Below are 22,075 nucleotides of genomic sequence, written 5' to 3'. Positions count from 1 at the left end.
GCATCAATTTCACCCTGCTGCCCTGACAGTCAACACGTTTCCTTCCTCATGCGACCATAGTCCCCCCGCCGCTGCGCAAAGCATAGCTCCCAGGAGCTCCCATCAACATGTTCAGCTCGGCCCTGAAATCCTTCTCCTCGAATATCAATTCCAATTATTCAATAGCATCAACACCTAGCTCTACATCCGGTCCTTGGAAGATCTACGATGCGAAGAAGAAGTTCACTGGGAAGGCCGTCTCGGTATTTGTGTTCGATCGCAAATCTCTAGACTCGCATTCTGGCTCCCTGGGAAGGTCGAGTGCTTCGTCATTGAAAAGAGCTACGGAGGAGGTGGTGGAGAGGTTGAAGAAGGAGGCTTCGTTGCTGGCTAGGTTGCGGCATCCAAATATCCTGGAATTGGTTGAGCCGGTGGAAGATACGAGGAATGGCGGGTTACAATTTGCGACTGAGACGGTGACTGCTTCGCTATCTGGATTGCTGCTGGAGAAAGACGAGCAGGAGAGGGCTGGTGGTGTAGGAGGGAGGTCGAGTCGATACGTTACGGAAGATGGAGAAGGTGGGAGACGGAGAAGGGAATTGGAAATCGATGAGTTGGAAATACAAAAAGGCTTGGAGCAGATCAGCAAGGCGTTGGAATTCTTGCACGATAATGCCGGTCTTGTGCATGGCAACTTGACACCGGACGCCGTTTTTGTGAATGCAAAGGTTGGAATGCCCTCCAAGATCCTTAGACCAGCGCTGATGATTGCAGTCCGATTGGAAGATTAGTGGACTGAGCTTCTCAAGTCCACCAGATGGATCAACCAAACCCAGCTCAGTAATACCCATAAGCCTGTCCGAAACCCTGAACCTCGACCCTCGATTACCTCGCTCTGTACAAATGAACCTCGACTATGCCTCTCCTGATTTCGTGCTGGATTCGAATCTGAACATAGCTGCGGATATGTTTTCCCTTGGATTGTTAATAATCGCCCTATACAACTCACCACATACTTCACCACTACAGAGTAATGCGAGTGTCTCGACGTACAAGAGACTGTTTGCATCGTCTTCGTCAATACCCTCTGCTAGCAATGGCTTTCTTTCCTCTCGACCAATCCCGAAAGATCTTACCGCCTCAGTGCTTCCCCGTCTGATAACTAGGAGACCCGCCCAGAGGATGACGGCAAAGGAGTTCCAGCAAAGTGCATATTTCGACAATATTTTGATCTCGACCATACGTTTTCTGGATTCATTACCAGCCAAGACGCCGAATGAGAAAGCACAATTCATGCGGGGACTCTCGAGGGTATTGCCATCTTTCCCCAAGTCTGTGCTTGAGAAGAAAGTGCTTCCTGCACTTCTTGAGGAGATGAAAGATCGGGAATTACTATCTCTGATCCTGAAGAATATCTTTACGATCGTGGAACTGCTACCTTCAGGACGGAGAGCTTTCGCAGAGAAGATTATACCAAGATTGAACGAGATCTTCATCCCTGTCGGTAATAGCAAAACACCTCCTGAGAGGGATCCTGCAAAGGAAGCGGGCTTGATGGTTCTATTGGAGCATATTCGGGCCGTTACGAACAATTGCTCTGGGAAGGAGTTCAAAGATAGTAAGTCTGACAGTATAGTTTCTTGACGCAACTAACAATTACAGACATTCTTCCCATTATCCATCTTGCAATCGAATCTCCAACACATACCATCGTGGACGCCGCACTACGGAGCTTACCAATCATCCTTCCAGTCTTGGATTTCTCTACCATCAAAAACGAGCTATTCCCTGTGATCGCTTCGGTCTTCACCAAAACCAGTAGTCTTGGAATCAAAGTACGAGGCTTGGAAGCATTTGTGATTCTGTGTGGAGGATCAAATGACCCGGCATCAAGCAATGATGGCCTCGATGGTATCAACAATTCTAATGCGAGCAAGAAAAGTTCATCGACTGCTCTGGACAAATATACCATGCAGGAGAAGATCGTGCCTCTGATCAAGGGCATTAAGACTAAGGAACCAGCCGTCGGGATTGCCGCACTGAACGTGCTACGCCAGGTGGGAGGTGTTGCAGACGCTGACTTCGTCGCGATGGATATCCTGCCTGTCCTCTGGAGCATGAGCTTGGGTCCATTATTGGATCTGAAACAATTTCAACTGTTCATGGATCTTATCAAGAGCCTATCAGCGCGAGTGGAGGCTGAGCAAACGAAGAAGCTCCAAGAGCTCTCTGGGGCAAACGGTACTCAAACCAAGGCAAATGATGACTTCATGTCTTTTGGTGCCACGAATGCTTTCAGTACCAACGGCGCATCAGACGATCCGGAAATCGATTTCGAGCGCCTAGTCAAAGGTAATGCCGGTCCAGCATCACCGTCAAATCCTCTCGACGGTGGTTGGGATTCTGGACCTGCACTAGCATCGCCGAGAAATGTCTCGAACCCATCAACCACCGCTTCTTTCGCGTGGTCGACCCCGAATTCTGCGACGACACCGATGTCAGGAAACTCAATGACCGTCCCCATGAGACCTCAGCAGCCCACATCTCGCACGATCACCCCAGACTTATCTCGCTTCGACACCCTGAGCCCAACAACAACACAATACTCACAACCCCTCCAACCTCAAAACACATTCAACGCACCAATGCAACCTCAACAACAAAACTCCTACTCCACTCCTCTTCAACCTCAAACACCCTCTTACCAAGCACCTCAATCCCAGACATCCGTCAACTGGGGCGCCGCAGCGTCAAACCCCTGGGCCAGCAACACTACCACCACCTCAAACTCTCTAAATAACATGTCCATCAACCAACAACGACCAGCAGCCACAAACCCCATGAACGCATTCTCGCTCCCACCGCCAGGCGGTCACACTCAACAACGTCCACAGATGGGCAGCGCTTCGAATTCCTTTTCTTTGCCGCCACCGCCGGGAGCGAATTCGTATCAGACAAACTCGAATGTGGGGGGATTCAAACCGCCGCCGCAGAGTAATGCGTTTGGTGCTCCTCCGCAGCAGCAGCAGATGGGATTTGGTGCTCAGCCGCAGAGTACGCAGCAGGGACAGAAGAAGTCGGGTTTGGATGCTTGGGAGAGTTTGCTATGAGTGGATGTTCTGCTTTTGAGTGGACAAGATGTTCGCCAGGGGTTTAGTTCGGCAGTTAGCTAGGATTTGGGAAGCAGTCATCGTGCTGGAATTTTGATTTTTTAGCGTGGGAAGGAAAACAGACTTGGATTCGTTGAGTTCCAAAAGATTGAGCGAGCGACTGAGTGAAGGGATGATAGATAGATATATGAGATACCTGTGATTATGCATATAGAATATCACAATGATGATTCAGGATGGGTGCGGAATCCCCCCACTTTTCTTGGATTGGTGTCTTGCTCTCGGCACTATATTTTGATATAAAGCTGATTTCGTTCACCACCCGAATCAAGCTTATTTCATGTCAGTGGCATCTACTTGTTGTTATTCAACTTCATTTGTCTAGTGATCTGACACCACTCGCGCGCATAATGCTTTTGTATTTATTTTGCTTGGCAATATGAACCCGCACCATTAGATGGACTATTGTTCTCTAATCCCAATGCAGCTTAGTCAGGAGAATTAAACGAACCGAAAAGTGACTCAAAGTTCCCTTCACATATAAACAAAATCCCCTCGTCAAGTTCCAGCTGCATTTATGTTCCGACCTCACAATTTTTTTAAAATCCCACGCTCCCTAGTCGTTTAAGAGCAACATGGCATCTTCAATTTCCACTCCCCAACCTCCAAAAGTCGTCTTGGTAACTGGCTCCTCAGGCCATCTCGGCACAGCTCTCATGCTCACCCTCCCCTCCCTCGGCTACACCCCCATCGGCATCGACATCCTCCCCTCACCAACAACAACCCATACCGGCTCCATCACTTCCCCCTCCTTCCTCACCTCCATCTTCCAAAAATACAACAACTCCCAATCCCAAATCCACTCCATCCTCCACACCGCCACCCTACACAAACCCCACGTAGGCTCCCACACCAAACCCGACTTCATCTCCACCAACATAACCGGCACCACCCTCCTCCTCGAGCACGCCGTCGCAGCAAACTGCACCTCCTTCATCTTCACCAGCAGCACCACCACATTCGGTCGGGCCCTCTCCCCAGCCCCAGGAAAACCAGCTGCGTGGATAACCGAGTCGGTAACTCCACAGCCTAAGAACATCTATGGCGTGACCAAAGTCGCTGCTGAAGAGATCTGCGAGCTTATTCAGGCTCAGACAAAACTCCCTGTCGTCATCCTTCGCACTTCGCGCTTCTTCCCTGAACAGGATGATGTGGAGGAGAGACGAATGGGGTGGAGCGATGAGAATCTTAAGGTTAATGAGCTTTGTTATCGGAGGGTTGATCTGGAGGATGTAGTTTCTGCGCATGTGTGCGCTATGGAAAAAGCTGCGGCTGGGGATGTCACTTGGGGGAAATATATCATCAGTGCACCGAGTCCGTTTTCTTCTGACCCCGAGACTCTCAAACTTTTAGATTCCAATGCTGCGGAAGCGATGAGGGGTGTGGTGCAAGGATATGAGAGCGTGTATGAGAAGTTGGGGTGGAGGTTTTTGGATAGAGTGGATAGGGTGTATGATTCTAGTTTGGCAGTGAAGGAGTTGGGGTGGAGACCGGTGTGGACTTTTGAGAAGGCTGTGGAGTGTGTAGGCAAAGGAGAAGAGTGGAGGAGTGAGGTTACGAGGAGGGTTGGGAAGAGGGGGTATCATGCTGTGCCGACCGGGGTGTATACTACTGCCGTTAGTGGTGGTGGTGGTGATGTTGTGAGTGGAACAAGCTGAGATGGATGAAGACTATTAAGATGCCTCAGGATTGGCTCATAGCAAGTTCAATGCTTATCTAGAGAGGTTCACTCGTATTGATAGTCGATTACCTGCCAGGTGGTAGCACGGACCGGGTCTCGGAGTCAAAATGAAATTCAGGGGCAATTACGCGAGTTTCTCGCCTACCAAGTCAACACAACACCATGTTACATCACGTACAAAATAATGTAAATTCGAATTTCCCGTCACCTAAACTCACTCTCCACTTATTTCCCACAATGAAGAACTTCTACCTGGCCAAAAACAATCGTCCAATCAGCATGGTTACACCGATCACGTGGCGTCTTACATGCATCAATTTTGATGTTTTACAGATCAGCCCCCAAGGCCAAGAAGCTAAAGAAACCCCGCATGAGATGAGACATTTCGACTCATGTCTTTGAGGTCCCTTTCGCATTCTGACAATTAAAAGCGAGAGATCGTACTTATTTCCTTTTTTGGTACCAAAACCGGGAGACACCGTATTAATTGCTTTTCTCGGTGTAGTAACAAGTTTGGCATTTCATATAATATTGATGTCCAACGAACCCCGCTATTGTTGCCTTCGATTCTCAGGATATTATTCTTCCTCATCGCATCTCATCAAGTACGGAACATAATCTAAAAATCTTTGTTACCCTCCAAGTTCCACAGCACCAGACCACAATCTTTACTACCGCATCCCTTCAAAATTCCTTCCTTACCCACGACAACGACCTTTTCCATCATCAGCAACCATGGCCGCCGAAGTTCAAGGAACATGCGACCCCAAATTCTCCACCGTCCGCACCCTCCTCCAAGACGCCCTCACCTCCGGATCCGAACTCGGCCTCTCCTTCACCCTCAACATCCACGGCAAAACCCTCATCGACCTCCACGGCGGCCAAACCTCCCCCAACAAATCCAAATCCCAACCCTGGACCTCCCATACCCTCTCCCCCGTCTTCTCGTCCACCAAAAACATCGTCTCCCTCTCCCTCCTCCACCTCGCCTCCAGCGGTAAAATCTCCCTCGACGACAAAGTCTCCAAACACTGGCCCGAATTCGCATCCCACGGAAAAGAGAATGTGAAGATTAAATCCCTGATCAGCCATACGAGCGGTGTCCCAGGCTGGGTGGACGACATGACGCTTGAGGATATATGTGACACGCCTACCGCGACGGCGAAACTAGCTAATCAGAAACCATCCTGGGATCTTGACAACGGCGCGAAGAGCGGGTATCACTGCTGGTCGCACGGCCATCTCGCTGGAGAAATAATCCGCCGCGTCACAGGACTCTCTCTCAAGGAGTACATCGCGCAAGAGATTGCCGCTAAGAGAGGAAATGCGGATTTCCAAATCGGTTGTAAGGAGGAGGATTGGGACAGGATTGCGGAATTGGTGCCTCCTCCCGTGTTTACTAGTACGGAGTGGAAAGTCCCTGAGAAGGGGAGTGTCGGTTTCATGATAATGAATCCTCTTGCCAGTGCGGAAATGGCGAATAGCGAGACTTGGAGGAGGGGCGAGGTTGGTGCTGTGAATGGGTTTACGAATGCAAGGGGACTCGTGGATGTCCTTTCTGCTGTCACACTTGCTTCTTCTCCTGACGAGGATCCTTTGCCGTCTTTACTCAGCCCTGAGATCAGAGATCGGATTTTCGAGGAGCAGTTTAAAGGTGTAGATCTTTTGCTTAATATTCCGGTTCGGTTTGGGATTGGCTTCGCGCTGAGAGGTGCGGATGTGCAGTGGGATGCGAGTGTGGAGAGGGTTGTTCCCGAGGGGAGAGTGGCGTATTGGGGAGGTTGGGGTGGGAGTATGGTTGTTATGGATGTGGAGAGGGGAGTTACGTGTGCGTTTGTGGGGAATAAGATGACGAATGAGGGAGTGGGGTGGGTGCCGTTTGTGAGGGAGGTTTATAGGATTTTGGGAGAAGGGGATGGAGATGTGAAGTGAAGTGAATCTTGACAAACAATTGGACGTTGAAGTAGATTCATTGTTCCCAGAGGTTTCTAGAATCAGTACAAAACCAAAAAGATCCTCAGCGCAATATTGTTGAAAGAAGGTGTGGATTATCATTTCTCATCGTTCTTCAAAGTATCGTTGTTGATATGGATAACAGAAGCCACAAGGCTCGCAACTGTGAGACGGTCTATTTTTAGACCATCATCAGCTGAGCCTCACACTTGCGAGGCTACCATCTCAGTCCTACAGGACATCATACAGACCAGGGCTTACCTTATCATTCAGTGTTTTCAATTTCCGTTCCCCGAAGTTCGACCAAATCTCAGATGTCAGGTGAATATGAGAAACTAGGCCGCTCAACCGCGAAGTCGGCAAACTCCATCGAACTCCGCCTCGCCCAACGGCTCTCTATCTACACATTCGGCATTTTCTACATCCTCTGCTCTGGTCTAATCAACTTCCACGCACCATCGGAGGAGTTGATAGCTGAGTATGGTATCGACAAAGTATCTGGTTTTTACGGACCAGGCAGCTGGGCGGCATGGCTCCTCACCACCATGGCCTGCTGTATAGACCAACTATTTAATCGTCGGCCAAGAGTTGACCTGCCACAAGGTCGTCTCTTGAATTCAAAATCCGGCATGAACATCAACCTCATTGCCGTGTACAGCTATCCTCTCATCGCCGGCGTCGACCTTCTCTGGCGCTCCAGTCAACACGATTTCTCCAAGGAAGCCTCATCTATAGAGATCGGCTGTATCGCAGCCTCCCTCACCGTCCTTCGGATGGGAGCCGGTCTCGGGACTCTCCTCTCAATCTTCTGTATCCGACGACAAGTGATCCATCCAACGTCCCTCGTTTCCGTCATCCTCACCATCGCCGCATCATCCACACTATTTATCATGTCCCTCACATTCGACATCATCTTGATAGGTTTCCGAGCCAAGGATTTCGCACTCAACCTGTTCGGCTTGCCAGGTCCAAACTTTCAACTCGAAACCCCTAATTCCGGCTTAGCTGCCCTTCTCCAAACCTCAAACCTGGTCGGTGAGCAAGCGAGACTCCCCCGCCTTGCTCTGTACTTCATCGGAGGAGACATGGCGATCGCACCTAGGATTATCCTTTCTTTTCTCTCAATATTCACTCCCGTGTCTCTGTTATTCACGTACGGTGCAAGCTGGGGTCTGGTTCCTCGCACGCTAGTCACGGTCTTCATAGTGTATCTTGGAATGGCGCTACTCTTCACGTTGAGTACGTTCTTCGTGACGTTCTTCGGGTGGTATTTCTGGACGGGTACGGATATACCAATTACGATTGCGAGATTGGGGGATCTGGATCAGCTTTCGGTTTTGTGTCTCAGTGGGGTTTTGATTGTGGTTAGTACTTTGATGAAGCTGGTGCCTGGGTGTGGGAGGATGAAGAGGTAGGTGGTGTTTGTGGAGGAACATTGGAGAGGCTGGCTTGGATCGGGACAAAGAGGTTACGGTGGGGAGGGACATGCCCCGATTCTGGAGTATGACACGGTGCAGGTTACTTCCGTATGATATAAAAGACTTGTCACCATTGGGCAATTGAAAGTTTCTACAAGGCCAACTGCAGCGTTATACACTTGTGAGTCTGATAGAAATTGCGAGAGCCAGTCTTCGAGGGATGGTTGCGTACTGTTAAAGCGAAGAATTGACCTTCTCAACCTTCACCTCCGCGGAGGGTTCATAAATACTCTGTTTACGACCATTACGATCTTTCATCATATCATTGTCTTTCAGTCACAGATCTTTATTACCACGTTTCTTTAGTCAGGGAGGGAAATAGATTATTACTTCGAAGAAACGAAGAAAAAAGCAAAATCAAGATGAATCTAACATTTAGCAGATATCATCCCCGGTAGATTATTCAGTGACATTACATTCTCTAGAAATGACTCCATTGACGACAAATTCGCCCAAGATCAAATTTACAACTCCATCCTGCCAGATATCAAGCTCGCGATGTCTTGCAATATTAAACACATTTCATTATTCATAACACGGACCTAGACAGCATCCCTACGTTCACTCATGACTCACACATAAGTTGGTGCAAAAATCACCCCATTTGACTCCGCTGGAGGCTCAACCATCATCGGGCCAGCCAGAATGGGCGCGAAAACAAAAGGTTCCATGGGCTCCTCTGGTGGAGGAGGAGGTAACACTGGTGGAGCAATAGGTTCCATAGGCAAGCACGGTGGTTCAGCCGGAGGAGGAGGAGGCAGCACTGCAGGAACAACAGGTTCGACGAAAGATGGCTCGACTGGAGCACAAGGAGGGGGATCAACGGGCATTTCTTGCTGTATCACGGTATCGGTTTCGGTGAAAGCTGTGATTTCCATAGTATCGACCTCCGTCGTAACAAAAGTTGTGGTTGTCTCTTCGCCAGTAGCACATAAAGTGTCGGTCGCCACGATTGTTGTTTCTTGGATGGTCGTCTGCTCAATTGTTGTTTCCTGAATGGTTGTTTCTTGCACGGTTGTATCTTCAGTCCACAAACTTTCTCCACTGAATGCTCCGGAATAGGCTGCTTGTTGCTCGACTGTCAACTGTTCTTCCATAGTCGTTTCTTGGAATGTTGTTTGCTCCACTGTGATGACTTGTTCGGTTGTAGTCTCCTGAGTGACGATCTCCTCACCGCCGCATCCTACGTCTGCTGTCTCCATCTGGACCATGGAAGTTGTTGTTTCTTCAGTGATTATGGTCGCCTGTGTAGTCTCCGTAGTCACTTCGGTAGATTGCATGTCCTGACATCCAGGATCTTCGGCCACGAGCCCATCGACATAAACATCATCCGTCGTCTCGCACTCAACAGTACTATAGTTAACCACGACTTCTTCTTCTTCTTCCTCTCCCTCCTTCTCTACTTCACCGCCTTCATCCTCGGCCTCAACCTCCTCCACTTCCTCACCCTCATCCTCAACTTCAACCTCCTCAACATCCTCACCCACCTCAATCTCCCCCACATCTCCACCACCCTCTAAAAACCCCTCTAACCCACCCATATCAATCCCGGTCGTATTCTTCAACACCAAATTCGCCACCTTCAGTGTCAACCCAATAACCTTCCTATTATCCTTGATCGCCTTCCCAGTGACTTTCACTCCCTTCATCCCCACCTTAGCCACACTCTTCGTCCCTTTCACCGTGCCTTTGACCATCGCATTCGAGGACGCAGATGTCGGGAGTTTGATCTTTGACATTGTCTTCGAGGATGCAGAGCCAAGTGATGAAAGGGAGAAGTTGCTGCGTCGACGGGATGATCGCGGGCTGTTGTAGTCCGATGCCTCCCACTCGATACCTGGGGAGAGAGGCGAGATAGGGGTTTGGACGAAGGTCGAATTTGTGGAGGCCGAGGAGAGTTGGCGTTCCAATACCAAAGGCTGAACTGATTTCGGTAACATCTTGGACATGGGTATCGGCTCCGGGGCTGATGGTCGCTCCCATGTTGTGAGCTGGCTGGTGAAGTGGAAATAGTATACTTTCCCGTCTGGAGTTGTGCGTTCTTCCCAACCTGAAGGTAGTGGCGTGGGTTTACTTTGGGGTCTGTTCCATGAACTAGTCTTGGTGATGTGGTTCATGTAAAAAATTCTTCCATCTGGATCGTACGCAGCTGTCCATCCTGCTGGCAGCTCCTGGCCAGTGGGTTCGGCAAGGCTGGATGGAAAGTATCCTGCTAGTCTTCTGACATTGGGGTCTGTTGTAGTGGGTGAACTTGGACTTTGAGCTGGCTTGCTAACCTCATTGGTACTTTTTGTAGCTTGTTGAGGCTGAGTAGCTGCCTCTGTCGCCTGTGTTGGACTTGCTGGCGACGCTGGTCCTTGCCCAACAGGTTTGCGAGTTGGGACCGCTTTTCTTGCAACAGGGACTCGCTGGACAGGCTTTGAAAGAGATATTGGGACGAAAGAGTTCAAAGGATGAGCAGTTGCTGGGCCATTGGTTGCCATCGTTCATAGATCGCCTTCAAGTGTAGCGATTATTAGAGTGCCAAGACTAGGGATGGACGTTTGGCAAACGACACTTCTGCACCGAAAGATCACTTCAGCAATTGCGAGAGAATGGAGACAATGGAGACAATGGAATTCTTTGTATAGATGAAAATATGCGTGAGAGGAGAGGTGGGGTTTATTCTTGAGGCCATTATGATAGTTTGTCGTTCACGAGGCTGGAGCTGAAGAGGGTGGCTTGATGTGGCTTGGTCTAGATGGCTTCGGGACGGTACGAGGCAGCCTGAAGCAGAATAAACTGTAGAGCCCTCCCACTTCGTCTTCAAAAGCCTGATGTGACAATGCGCTTTGGCGATCGCCTTTCAGCTGCTCGTGCAGTTCCTTCGGTAGTCGCATGCCTCTTCCGCTTCTAAATAGGTCACCCGCAGCCTCTTGGTAACTGACCTGATATCACGAATTGATTGATCATGCCATCAATCAATTGAGAGTGTTGCTACACTATCTTCATACTGATTCAGGTTGTCCTTGAATTTCGACAGAACCCTTGAGGATATGTGTTAATTCCTTCGTCTTTTCGTCGATCAGCGTATGCTCCGAGGTTTCACGTGGTTTTCCTCGGTATTTCACAAACTCTTGTGATATTCATGTTCAGTTGAACCTTTGTCACCAAAACTGAAGACCTTGGATAAAACCTTGAAACTGCACGGCTTGGGCCACAGCACTGGCAGATACAAGTCTCATCTTAGCTTGGTGGTATAAATCAGGTGACTTTTAGTTTCTGGTACAGGTACCTTAGGAGCCGCCACAGCATATATTTTTAGCCAGACTCATTTCTTTGGTGGTAAGCGAGTTGTCAACATTGGGAAAAAGAGCTCGTAATTCTCAATATGGAATCCTTCTAGAATAACCTTAATTGACCGTCCTTAAATGGTAGATGATTCTCGTCTCACTATTGGACGATCCCCAGTTTTGATCTACTGAGTCCAAGAAATGCTCTCTACTTGAAACTCGCATAATCTCAAATAACATCCGCTCTGACCAGGAGACCCATGCGGGGAAAATTCGGTTCCCCTTTGTAGAATGAAAAGAGGCTGAGCGCACTGTTTTGCAGAGAGACACCTCCTGAGGGTGATGTTCGGTGGTGTTTTCATCTGAATAATTTCGGATTCATCTGTGCCTCAAGGCTGATACCGAGAGCTGACCTGCTTTTACTACCCCACCGTCATCTTCATCCAAGACCGTGCCTAGGTCAAGCTTTGACAACCGTGGTTATGCCTCGAGAATGTCAGCACATCCGGTTTCAACGACTTGAGATCCTCGATGGGTTCTGAGCAAGTGCATCCCGGCATGAGAACTATAAGACTGGTCGGCACCCTCACCCTTTTTCAATCCTCATCCTCATCGATCTCACAGTCCTTTGGTCTCTAATCCATAATTCTTTCTTCTTTTTTCTTTACAACACTCTCTTTTCCATTCATTTGGTGCTCCCCACTTTCGTTACAAGATGCATTCATTTTTCAGCACCGTTGCCTTTACGGCACTTGTTCTGTCTTCGCTCGTCTCTGCAGCTCCTGCTCCAGCTGTCGCCTCCATCGATCCAGCCACGAAATTAAACCCCGCTACCCCAAAAATCATACTTGGACCTGTTCGTTCTTCCAAATCTCCTGCGATTGCTTCTCTTTCTTCGGCTCAGGATGCTGCCTCTGTACCTGCGTCCAAGGTTCAACCCATCGCCCCTCAAACAAACATCACCCTTGGATACTCTTCCATCAACGTTACCGACCAGATGACCGCGACGATTCGAGCCACCATGAAGATGCCATCAGTCCTCCTCGAAGACATTGACTCGATTGCTTCCGTCGACTGCTCCGCAACTTCCGTCGCTGTCAAATTCGGCAACAAAGCCGACTTCGAGGAGAGCTTCGCTGACTGGCCGGCTTCCAATTTTATTCTGTTCACAAACCATTTGGGCGATTGCGACACCGACAATACCCGTGGTCTATATGTCGTCAGCTCGGTCGCCTTCGACAATGCCACTTTCACTGTCACCGCATCTTCTAAGAAGTCAAACTTTGACGAGCAGACTGATGAGATGACTGTAGAATACACCAAGCCTGCTGAAGCCAAGCGAGAAGTCACAACGACCTTCTTCGGAGACTTCCCCGGTAACCTCAACTTGAATACTGACCCTCTCAAGAAGACTCTGTCAGTCTCTGTCCACGAGCCAAAGCTTGGCGGCAGCCTTGCCGTCAGCGGTCACATCCACTTCTCTTGGCTCAAACTCAAGGCTACTTCTTTCTACGTCGATGTCGATCTTGGACTATCTGCTTCAGCCAACGTCAAGGTTGCTGCTACCGCCTCGTACGGAAGTGAAGTCTACAGCTTCTCACCTACAGGCATCACCATTGCCGCATTCAGCATCCCCGGCATACTCGATGTTGGCCCAGCTCTTGCGTTCAAGATGGGTGTCGAGGTTGCTGCTTCAGGAACAGTTGAAATCTCCGCAGATCTTTCCGCAACCATCACCAACGGCAAGGCCCACATTGATTTCCTCGACAGCAAGAATACCGTCACTTCCGGCTGGGACCCAGTTTACACACACGCCGTCAATGTCTCCGCCGCAATCGAGGCTCAAGTCAACCCATTCGTTGAGCTCACCGCTGAGATGGCTGTCAACTTCCTTGGTGGCGTTCTAGATCTCTCTTCAGGTATCAGAGCAAAGCCTACTTTGATCAACGTCTTCAGTCTCCAAGCTCAATTCAACATCGACAACGCCAACAACGTCACCATCCCAGCTTCCACTGACGAGACTTGTGTCAATGGAATTTGGTTCTCGAATGCATTCGACTTCATTGTCACTGCTTTCGTTACTCAGTTTTACGACATTGAGGTTTTCAGACTCGATGTTCCTATCTACAAGTCTGGATGCTGGACCTGGGCTCCTGATGTCATTAATGGAACTGCAAAGGCAACTGCATAGGTTTTCTGGTTGGGATTGGACTCGGTATTTGGGGTGGGAAAAACTTAGGATAGACGGGGTATAGATCGACGGCTGGGAAAAGGGGACTGGTATAGACGGAGACTTGGCGTCGGCGTTTATAGATATCATTTACACACCTTCACCTGGTGGAATACAATTGTTTGATTGTTATACAAGTTCTATTTTCAATCCTGACCAGTGTGATTCTGAAAAGACTTCGTACCTTGCTTCTGGAGGTACGATCGTTACCCTGCTGCATGGCTGTCAGAACCTGAAACGTCGGAACTTCGCAATAGAAGATTATGAAAACAGCAGTGAGAAAAACGAGTAAGTGTGTCTCTTTATTTTGCAAAGATGTTCTCGACGCACTAGCAGTGGTGTGCAGTTCAGGTTATCGCTTGAGGTCAGCCTCTAACAATCAATTCTTCACCCTGGCATGGCCACCCGTTGGCAACATGAAGATACGTGTGGTTCTATCAGCCCATGCCACGGTGTAAGCCCTCGTGTTGAAGCAGCAGCCATACTGTAAGCCCCCGCGGATTGACCCAAAATGGTAGGCGACTGACCAGAGGGGGGGGCGGGAAGGCGGGAATGACTTGTGGAAACCAAGTATATATTATCGTTGGCACTGTGGAAATGTAGATTCGGACTAAAATCATGACTTGCAGCAGGAACTTCTGTTTACATTTCTTGCTATATTGCTCGTACAACCGTTTTCCTACGCACTGAAACTCTCTCTCCTTCGATCCACGCCCTGTGTTTCGGCCCCTAGCAATGCACTCTCCTCATCAATTATCGCCGTCTTCGCATTCTCATCAGATGCAGCTTGAGGTTTGTGCAGAGCAGACCACAAGGTACTACCAATAACAATCGATCCACCAAGAATACTCAAACCGCCAGGAATTACTCCCCAAATAGCCCAATCGAAGCACAGCGCAAACAGTACTTGGGTATATAGCATACTGGTGGCCTTACTGCTTCTGTCCAACTGTAACCCAGCCGTCAAGAGAAATTGCAGAATGAAACCAAAAACACCCAGAAGCGTGAGGAGAATCCACTCGCGAGCACCATGTGGCATAGTGAACCCGATCCCTGGAACCACGAGCAGCGCAATAGCTGAAATGGCGGTTCCTAGGAAAGCAAAATAGTTGACTGACATCAGTGTATGAGCTCGATCTCCGACGACGCGAATCATGGTGTATGCGCCTGAAGCGCCAATGACACCAAGTAGCGACGCGGCAATGGCAATGAGGCGCTGAGTAGGAGTCACATCGTCAACTGTCCCGGTTTTGCTGGCTTTGATGACATCGTCCACCTTCCCGAATATACTTTCTGGGTGAGCGATGAAAATCACTCCAATCATGGCTACGAGTCCAGCGATGAGATCTTTTCTGAAGAAGGTCGAGCCAAGGAATACGGAGCATGCCCAGGCTGTGACGATGGGGACCAAGAATCTGAACACTGTTGATTCGGCGAGTGGAAGGTAATGAACGGAGTCTGAAAATGCGTGTAAGTATCCAAAATGCTGGCCAGGCTTATATAGTCACTTACAGTATAAACAGAAGAGCCCACCAAACCCGAAAAAAGCACGTAGGACCAGCCATATCCGGACCTTCGGATCTCCAAATGGGAAATCCGGCACCTTTGTCCACCACATGTACAAACTGCTCAGTACACAAGTGATGCCCATACGAGCGACTATAATCTAGAATTTTGGTCAGCGACAATTCAGATGAGTGCGGGGTCATTCCCGTTGCAGCAAAGATTTACACACCTGGAAAGGATGCATCCTATTTCCTCCTTGCTGAAGGAACCGAACCGTAGCATCCATCGAAGAACCAAACACCTGAGCCAGAACAACATAAATTGCACCTCGATTGGACCTCCATACTGTCTTCAATACGCTTGGCGTTGGCTCGATGCCAGCAGACTCATAGTCTCCAACACTGTTATTCCGACGAGCCATCTTGATTGGTGAGGTCTTTTGAGTCAACGGCGGGGAGGACGGGTCACGGATGGGAAATATATACGTTGTTTTGAAGTCCAATTATTAAAGAAGAAAAAGTGGCGATCCCTCGGTGCAAAATTATAACCCGACTTTTCCAACCCCACTTCTGACACTCGGGCCGGGGCCAGCTGACAGCACGACATGACCGTATATTTTACGTCATTGTTATGCCTTGTCTCGAGGATTAAAACAAGTTTTATTTTGCCCCGGAAAGTACTGTCACAAGTAAGAAAAACATTACTAGAGCGATGAATAACAGTGTCGCGAAAGAAAATAAACAAAGTCGTTTAGAAAAGGGGCTCGCTAGTTGAGCGCGGTGAGCCGGAAAAAGTCGGGCCGGGTGGCAGAATTGATTTTTGATTTCATGATCCAGCGAGTTGCCTCAACTTGATTCCAACACATCCCATATCATCTCTCTCCACGACGATACACAATTCTTCACTTGTATTCTTCTGCCTTTACGATCATATAGTTCTTCTAATACTCCCTAATACAATTTCTATTTTTGCGACGTTATCATGGGTTGGTTCTGGGCAGATTCCGATGTCTCTGTTGTCAATGCCAGAGGCGCGCCACATCCTATGCCAGCTGACAGCAATGCCTCACCACCAGTATGTATGCCGCAAACCACTAATTGCATATTCTGACAGATTCTAGCCGCAATGCCCGATGCACCAGAGCAATGCAGTGATAGCCAAATTCCCAACGCCTCCAGCAGAATCAGCATGCCCCTACACACCACCTTCCGATCCGTCTGCAGAGACCAAGACATCCTCGAAATACTCCAAATACAACCCACTGAACTACATGTTCTCAGACTTATCGCAGGATCGAGCGAAGGACCAAAAGATAGCTCTACCGACTGAGCGCGAACCATCTACGATTCCCAAAGGCAGCGGAGAAGGCAACTGGGAATATCCCTCACCACAACAAATGTATAATGCGCTTTTGCGGAAGGGTTATACAGATACCGATGCGACAGCGGTGGAGAGTATGGTCTCAGTGCACAATTTCTTGAACGAGGGCGCCTGGGCAGAGATCGTGGAATGGGAGCGCAGATTTGCAGGTGGCTTGAAGCAGGGATGGGAGATGTGTAAGAGAGGAGAGCAAGGATCGATGGCCGGCGCAAATCATGCGGAAGGCGCAAATTTCGATGGTGTTTCGCAGCCCAGTCTGATTCGGTTTATGGGGAGGCCGAAGGAGATGACACCCAAGGCTGCTATGATTCAGGTTATGGGGTGGATATATCCTAGTGCTTTTGCGTAGGTGTCTTTTATATGCTGATGGGAGATTATTGCTGACTGGATATAGTACGGAACCCCCATTTGACCGACACGATTGGTTTGTACAGAGGGAAGTCGCGGGCCAGAAGAAGGAAATCAGATATGTCATCGACTACTACTCCGGACCAGACGACCCAAGCGGCGAGCCGGTTTTCTACCTCGATGTCCGACCTGCAGTTACACCTACCGCTGCTGTTGAGAGAATGATGAGGTGGGGAGGAGATGTATGGTATAGAGCTTCTGGGGCACAACTCCGGGAGAAGGGAACCAACTGAGTGGAATCTACATGGCCGTATAATACTTGTGTCGTTTTTGAGCGCTGGATTTTGGGAGTAATAAGGGCATGGATCTGTCTTTCAGGGCTGTACTTTCTCTGGATGGGTCGGTCAAGCGTGTATTAGTTCTCCTTGTCTTACTTCTGATGTCTTGATGGTAATGCCTCCCTGTCGTTCGATTCTCCCCTCTTTTTGTACTATAGTTTGATACCAGGGATCCATAGGTCGTCCAAGCAAAGATACGCTTCTAATGACTAACACCATATATTGGCATTCTTTGTGAGCCGTGCTTCTCTGCTCAGCTGCTTTCAATGCTTTTGATATATTAAGACAATCGAGGTCGCTTCTTCCCTTGCGTTGTCTCTTCTCCCGCTTGCACCACACCAAGCCAGGACTATGGGCTCCCCCTGGTTGTCTACTCAATCAAATTCCCCCATCCTTGTCCAGATTTATGTGGTACACATGAAGTAAACAACGTCAGAGAACTGCATTGCTCTGATTGGGTGGCGAGAGTCCCTGAATCTGTAGAAGTATTGTCACGTGCTGATAAGATAAGAGCTTCACCTCAGTTCGACTTCACTCGATCCCCTTGTTATGATTGCTGGCATATATCGACCTCAAAATCTCTATCATGGCTCACATATCAACCCGTAAATTCATTAAATGGGGTGTAAGTCCCCCATAATCCTCCTACAAACTCAATTGACACAAAAACAAGGACAACCCCGCAGGCGAAAACACCGAGTTAGCCTCCTACCCCCACCTCTCCCCCTCCCCAACTGTGTGATATCTCCCTCTGATACACCACCAATAGCACCCTCGTCCTCACCACAGCCGGCAAACACTTCGTCGACATCCGGATCTACCTCCCCACCTCACCAAGCGAGCCCTCCCTCCCCAGCCTCGCACCTCTCCCCCTCTCACGACTAGAATGGGGCTTCGCAGGCACCGCGTCCCCCACCCCAGCTACATACTCTTCTGTGCCCGGCCATGAAAAGGAGATTGTCAAACCGGCACATACAGTATGGACGCATTGGGTGGATAACAAGACGACGGAAGAGGTTAGGGATGAGGGGGATATGGTTCCATCTGGATCTGGAGACGGAGGGGAGGTGAGTCGAGAGGTCATGGAGTATGGCAGGATGGAGAATCCTGCGACGGGGAAAGTGGAAGCGTATGAAGAGTGTTGGGTCGATTTGGAGATTGGGAAGGTGGATGGAGAGGAGGAGTTTAGGAGTTGGGTTCTGAGGGCGGAGGATGAGGAGGGTGGTGTGAGGGGAGTAATTGCCCGGGTGGGGGTTTATATTCAGGGTGTCTTGAGGAGGGGCGAGGAGTTTAGTGTCGGGAGGTGGATGTGGGATTCTGAGAGGGGGTGGCAGCCTGTTGTGGAGGCTGGGAGGGCGCTTGTTCCGAGGGGTATGTTTTCACAAGAGGAGTTTGTGTTGGGGCAGAAGCTGGTTGGTGGTGATGGGGTGGAGTGGGCTTGTGTAGAGAGCTTTTCTTGGAAGTGAATGCAGCCCTTTTCCCAGAGCTATTTTCCATATCTGTGACTTTTCCTACGTGAGACCTTTGCAGTAGTGTGATTCAAATTCACAGATCTAAGTAGCGCTGACAATCGCCCCCAGGCGAATTCTCGCTTAGTTCTGAAAGTAAACAATCTGCCACCTTGTAACAGCAAATCCATCAACCTCCCTACAAATAGAAGCTCAGCTTGTGTTCTCCTTTTGAATGTAGTCAGCAATTTGGTCTTCGCTGCATTCATTTGTTTATCGACAACGTACTGGCTTTCCCTCCTTCCCTCACTGCTGCCTGTTCCATCAAGCTCTCCACCAGGAACATCGAAAGTCCCAGCTGTTATCTGTGTCTTGCCCGCATGAGAATTGTTTTGCCACCTTTCTAGTCACCAATCACATGTCTCTATCAGTCTCCAATAGCCGTTTGAGAGATCTTCTCTTCCAGCAGCCGTTTCTCTCTCGCTGTCTTCGATTCCTTCCTCAAACTTCGAATTCTTCTTGCCTCTTCATGTTTGCCCAAGTCTTGCAAACAGTCTGCCATCCATCCGAGAAACTTGATAGATTGTGGGTGTTGCCAGCCGACGATGCTCTCATACAAAGTATAAGCGCGCCGGAAGAGCTCTTCCGATTCTATAAGCTTCCGTTGACCGCAAAGATTAAAAGCCAGATCATGTATCGACTTAAGTATTCGTGGATGATCCGGTCCATGGTCTTCCTCCTCCGAGCTCAAAACTTCCCGAAAAATAGTTTCGGCTTCTCCGAGTTCCCCCATTTTCTCCAGACAACGCGCAAGATTATTCATGACTTTCAAGGTTGTCTGGTGTTTAATCCCAAGCGCCCTTATGGAAATTTCTAGATTCTCTTTCAATATGGGCTCTGCGTCGCTGTGTTTTCCAAGTTTTCTAAGAATACGAGCCTTATTTATTATGATGCGTATTGTCTGGTCGTGGTCTCTACCCAGTACTCTCATCGACACCTCCATTACTTCCTCTAAAATTCCGTCGGCCTCCTTGTACCTGTTCTGGCAGACAAGCAAATCGGCCAAGCTGTTCATGCTTCCCAGTGTTGCGATATCTTCTTTCCCATGGTTTTTAAAATCAGCTGCAACGCACTTACGTAGCAGCGGCTCTGCTTCATCATATTTCCCTCGATTTAAGAGATATGTGGCGAGCTCGTACATGAGTGTGACACTTTTAGGGTGTTCTTCTCGAAACTGATTGGTTGTCCTAGGAAGTACGACTTTACACAATTCTTCGGCTCTTTGGTAGTGGCCTTGACGACCAAGGATCTTGTAGTAAGCAGATGCGCTATCTAGCAGGTCTGTCCCCTGCACAAAGTTCCAGGAATCGTGGAACTCTTGCGTTGTCGCAATTGAAGCATCGACGTGTGCGAACATGAGTTGTTTGGTCTGGAGGTTCAAATTAACCCATTGACGTCTTGAACTATAGCTAACTACGTATTTGGACAGAATCAGCATAGATTCATTGAGGTACTGCTTCGCTCTTTGAGTTCCAAGTCGTGCTTTGAGCCAGTCCTGGATAAGTGGGTGGATAGTGAAGGATGCTTCCGAAGAATCGATATTCAGACTTTGCAGTAGTGAGAGATTATGCAGTTCAATTAAGATGTCTCGGAGTGTTTCATTGTTCCAGCCGTCTGCGCCTTGGCATATTGGCAACCAGCTCCGAGTTGCCGATCCATGAGGGGCAAAGAGGGCGTCGGTGAGTTTGTTGATATCGAAAAATGCCATCAATGTCAGTATATGTTGTTTATTTTCTCGCTCGCACCTCTTTCCTGATAGTGACTTGAGGGACAACTCAAGTGTGGCAAACACGGTACAATTTCTTGCACCTTCATCACTGACTTTAGAAATTTTCGTGTAGTCCCAAATCTCCGGCGCTTCATTGAGAACCTTCTTTCTTTGTTGATTGTAGGATTCAAGGTAGGCTGCGAATGCCATGCCTCGTTTCAGAACATAAGCACCTGCTTGGTCTACTGCTAGAGCGTGGTAACCTAGTCGCTCGATGATTTTGGTTGCATCTGTAACATCTTGCTCAGGCGAGTTCCGTCTTGTCCGACGAAGAAGAACCTCAAGAGCCTCAGCTTTCGAAAGCCGAGTCACTTCAAGTGAATGATTTCCCATGGATCTGACTTCCGCTTGTCGACTAGTGATGAGGATTGAACCCGGTCCGACGGAAGGATAGTAGTCTTTGAGACGCTTGGTACGAAAGGAACTTGGCCCATCGAAATTGTCAAATACAAGAAGCCATCGGTGATTTTCTTTATCGAGGGTCCTTATGACATAACGGAAGTTCGCTTCAGAATCCGTTGCTTCATAAGCGGGCTTTGATAAAGCCTCGGCAACTTTCGAGAAGCTTTGCAGAGCAGTTTCGGGGGAAGTGGCATCGATCCAGAAGATCATTTCATACTTTCGGTGGCGACGCGCTCTTTCGCAGTACTTTAGTGCCAATTGAGATTTTCCACAGCCACCCATGCCTTGCAGCACCACAATTTTGGGAGCTTGAACACCTATCACATCATCTGCGGGACCGAAGTATCTTTCGAGTTTTTTCAAAGCTCTGGCTCGGTCGACGAAGTGCGTAACGGCAAATGAAGGGTACATGAACTTCGTAGAAGTAGTTATGAGATTAGACGAGGTATCGAAAAGAGGAATCCGTGGTGGTATCACATCTCGGGAAGATCCATCTAAAAGACATAAGCGTTGACCAATAGCCGAGTATTGAACTCACCTAAGGTCGCTAAAGGGTAAATGTGATGAGATTTGCCGAGGAGGCATTCGACGATGTCATCTATCTTTGCGTCTACCTCAGAGAGGCTCAAATATGCTAACGTGTGGGTTTTTACTTCTGCGAGTCTTTCCCATTCGCCAAGAGCAATCTCAGTGAGTCCTCTTTGAACGTTCAGTCGATGATACAACCCAGCACAATGGCGATACCGATCTTTGAGGGTCCTTGAAGCCACCTCTGACGACGTTGCCATCGTCGCTAGAGCCTTGATGAGATCTACTGGAATGACTCTTTGAAACAAGCCCGGCTTTTTGAATCGGGCGAGCCTCGTCTTTCCCGTCCCTATGCTGACAATACAAGCGACCTTGGTTTCTGGATCGAAATTATCAATGGCTTCTTGAACGGCAAGCTGTACAGGATTGTTGTAGCCAAGGGCTCCGTCGACAAAATCTTCCTGCACGCCAGGCTCGCCAATAGAAATCCGTTTGAAGAAGCCTGGGGCTGCCGATGTTGCGCGGGCAGCTTCC

General features: G+C 48.9%; 10 protein-coding genes across 10 annotated transcripts; 7 read left to right on the top strand and 3 right to left on the bottom strand.

Annotated features, from left to right (window-relative positions):
• Window positions 1-107: 107 nt before the first annotated feature.
• On the top strand, window positions 108-3,089 carry ONS95_011872 (uncharacterized protein; the record flags this gene model as incomplete). Its single annotated transcript, XM_058505471.1, has 3 exons — window positions 108-707; window positions 754-1,597; window positions 1,642-3,089. 3 exons carry the CDS (start codon window positions 108-110, stop codon window positions 3,087-3,089), a joined length of 2,892 nt encoding a protein of 963 aa, XP_058357991.1.
• Window positions 3,090-3,724: 635 nt separating this feature from the next.
• ONS95_011871 (uncharacterized protein) lies at window positions 3,725-4,807 on the top strand (the record flags this gene model as incomplete). The annotated part of the gene is made up of 1 exon (XM_058505470.1): window positions 3,725-4,807. The coding sequence occupies one exon, from the start codon at window positions 3,725-3,727 to the stop codon at window positions 4,805-4,807; it is 1,083 nt and encodes a 360-aa protein (XP_058357990.1).
• A 452-nt stretch (window positions 4,808-5,259) lies between these two features.
• On the top strand, window positions 5,260-6,762 carry ONS95_011870 (uncharacterized protein; the record flags this gene model as incomplete). Its single annotated transcript, XM_058505469.1, has 1 exon — window positions 5,260-6,762. The coding sequence occupies exon 1, from the start codon at window positions 5,566-5,568 to the stop codon at window positions 6,760-6,762; it is 1,197 nt and encodes a 398-aa protein (XP_058357989.1). The 5' UTR covers window positions 5,260-5,565.
• Window positions 6,763-7,097: 335 nt separating this feature from the next.
• ONS95_011869 (uncharacterized protein) lies at window positions 7,098-8,198 on the top strand (the record flags this gene model as incomplete). Its single annotated transcript, XM_058505468.1, has 1 exon — window positions 7,098-8,198. One exon carries the CDS (start codon window positions 7,098-7,100, stop codon window positions 8,196-8,198), a length of 1,101 nt encoding a protein of 366 aa, XP_058357988.1.
• Window positions 8,199-8,627: 429 nt separating this feature from the next.
• ONS95_011868 (uncharacterized protein) lies at window positions 8,628-11,053 on the bottom strand. The gene has a single exon (XM_058505467.1). It carries the CDS (start codon window positions 10,742-10,744, stop codon window positions 8,834-8,836), a length of 1,911 nt encoding a protein of 636 aa, XP_058357987.1. The 5' UTR covers window positions 10,745-11,053; the 3' UTR covers window positions 8,628-8,833.
• Window positions 11,054-11,877: 824 nt separating this feature from the next.
• Window positions 11,878-13,872, top strand: ONS95_011867 (uncharacterized protein). The gene is made up of 2 exons (XM_058505466.1): window positions 11,878-12,109; window positions 12,158-13,872. The coding sequence occupies exon 2, from the start codon at window positions 12,249-12,251 to the stop codon at window positions 13,722-13,724; it is 1,476 nt and encodes a 491-aa protein (XP_058357986.1). The 5' UTR covers window positions 11,878-12,109; window positions 12,158-12,248; the 3' UTR covers window positions 13,725-13,872.
• A 482-nt stretch (window positions 13,873-14,354) lies between these two features.
• ONS95_011866 (uncharacterized protein) lies at window positions 14,355-16,160 on the bottom strand. Its single transcript, XM_058505465.1, has 3 exons — window positions 15,499-16,160; window positions 15,276-15,429; window positions 14,355-15,221 (listed from the first exon to the last, which is right to left on the bottom strand). Exons 1-3 carry the CDS (start codon window positions 15,688-15,690, stop codon window positions 14,443-14,445), a joined length of 1,125 nt encoding a protein of 374 aa, XP_058357985.1. The 5' UTR covers window positions 15,691-16,160; the 3' UTR covers window positions 14,355-14,442.
• Window positions 15,977-17,622, top strand: CYC3_2 (holocytochrome c synthase). Its single transcript, XM_058505464.1, has 3 exons — window positions 15,977-16,343; window positions 16,390-16,994; window positions 17,044-17,622. Exons 1-3 carry the CDS (start codon window positions 16,251-16,253, stop codon window positions 17,288-17,290), a joined length of 945 nt encoding a protein of 314 aa, XP_058357984.1. The 5' UTR covers window positions 15,977-16,250; the 3' UTR covers window positions 17,291-17,622.
• Window positions 17,623-17,700: 78 nt separating this feature from the next.
• CYC3_1 (holocytochrome c synthase) lies at window positions 17,701-18,827 on the top strand. The gene is made up of 3 exons (XM_058505463.1): window positions 17,701-17,960; window positions 18,009-18,034; window positions 18,105-18,827. The coding sequence occupies exons 1-3, from the start codon at window positions 17,922-17,924 to the stop codon at window positions 18,799-18,801; spliced, it is 762 nt and encodes a 253-aa protein (XP_058357983.1). The 5' UTR covers window positions 17,701-17,921; the 3' UTR covers window positions 18,802-18,827.
• Window positions 18,828-19,210: 383 nt separating this feature from the next.
• On the bottom strand, window positions 19,211-21,801 carry ONS95_011863 (uncharacterized protein; the record flags this gene model as incomplete). Its single annotated transcript, XM_058505462.1, has 2 exons — window positions 19,211-21,507; window positions 21,552-21,801. 2 exons carry the CDS (start codon window positions 21,799-21,801, stop codon window positions 19,211-19,213), a joined length of 2,547 nt encoding a protein of 848 aa, XP_058357982.1.
• Window positions 21,802-22,075: the final 274 nt, after the last annotated feature.

This window comes from Cadophora gregata, assembly GCF_030347475.1.
Source record: "Cadophora gregata isolate MNR1 chromosome Unknown scaffold_6, whole genome shotgun sequence".
Taxonomy (NCBI): domain Eukaryota; kingdom Fungi; phylum Ascomycota; class Leotiomycetes; order Helotiales; family Ploettnerulaceae; genus Cadophora; species Cadophora gregata.
The sequence above is the reverse complement of the archived record's forward strand: the minus strand, read 5'-3'. Positions and strand labels throughout refer to the sequence as shown.

Excerpts from the sequence above, each read along its gene's own strand:
- ONS95_011868 (XM_058505467.1), bottom strand. The coding sequence starts at position 10,744 with ATGGCAACCAATGGCCCAGCAACTGCTCATCCTTTGAACTCTTTCGTC.
- ONS95_011867 (XM_058505466.1), top strand. The coding sequence starts at position 12,249 with ATGCATTCATTTTTCAGCACCGTTGCCTTTACGGCACTTGTTCTGTCT.
- ONS95_011866 (XM_058505465.1), bottom strand. The coding sequence starts at position 15,690 with ATGGCTCGTCGGAATAACAGTGTTGGAGACTATGAGTCTGCTGGCATC. Across the intron at positions 15,430-15,498 it reads ATAGGATGCATCCTTTCCAG|ATTATAGTCGCTCGTATGGG; the intron begins GTGTGTAAATCT and ends CCAAAATTCTAG. Across the intron at positions 15,222-15,275 it reads TGGGCTCTTCTGTTTATACT|ACTCCGTTCATTACCTTCCA; the intron begins GTAAGTGACTAT and ends ACGCATTTTCAG.
- CYC3_2 (XM_058505464.1), top strand. The coding sequence starts at position 16,251 with ATGGGTTGGTTCTGGGCAGATTCCGATGTCTCTGTTGTCAATGCCAGA. Across the intron at positions 16,344-16,389 it reads ACAGCAATGCCTCACCACCA|CCGCAATGCCCGATGCACCA; the intron begins GTATGTATGCCG and ends GACAGATTCTAG. Across the intron at positions 16,995-17,043 it reads ATATATCCTAGTGCTTTTGC|TACGGAACCCCCATTTGACC; the intron begins GTAGGTGTCTTT and ends GACTGGATATAG.
- CYC3_1 (XM_058505463.1), top strand. The coding sequence starts at position 17,922 with ATGGCTCACATATCAACCCGTAAATTCATTAAATGGGGT. Across the intron at positions 17,961-18,008 it reads GTAAATTCATTAAATGGGGT|GACAACCCCGCAGGCGAAAA; the intron begins GTAAGTCCCCCA and ends CACAAAAACAAG. Across the intron at positions 18,035-18,104 it reads CCCGCAGGCGAAAACACCGA|CACCCTCGTCCTCACCACAG; the intron begins GTTAGCCTCCTA and ends CACCACCAATAG.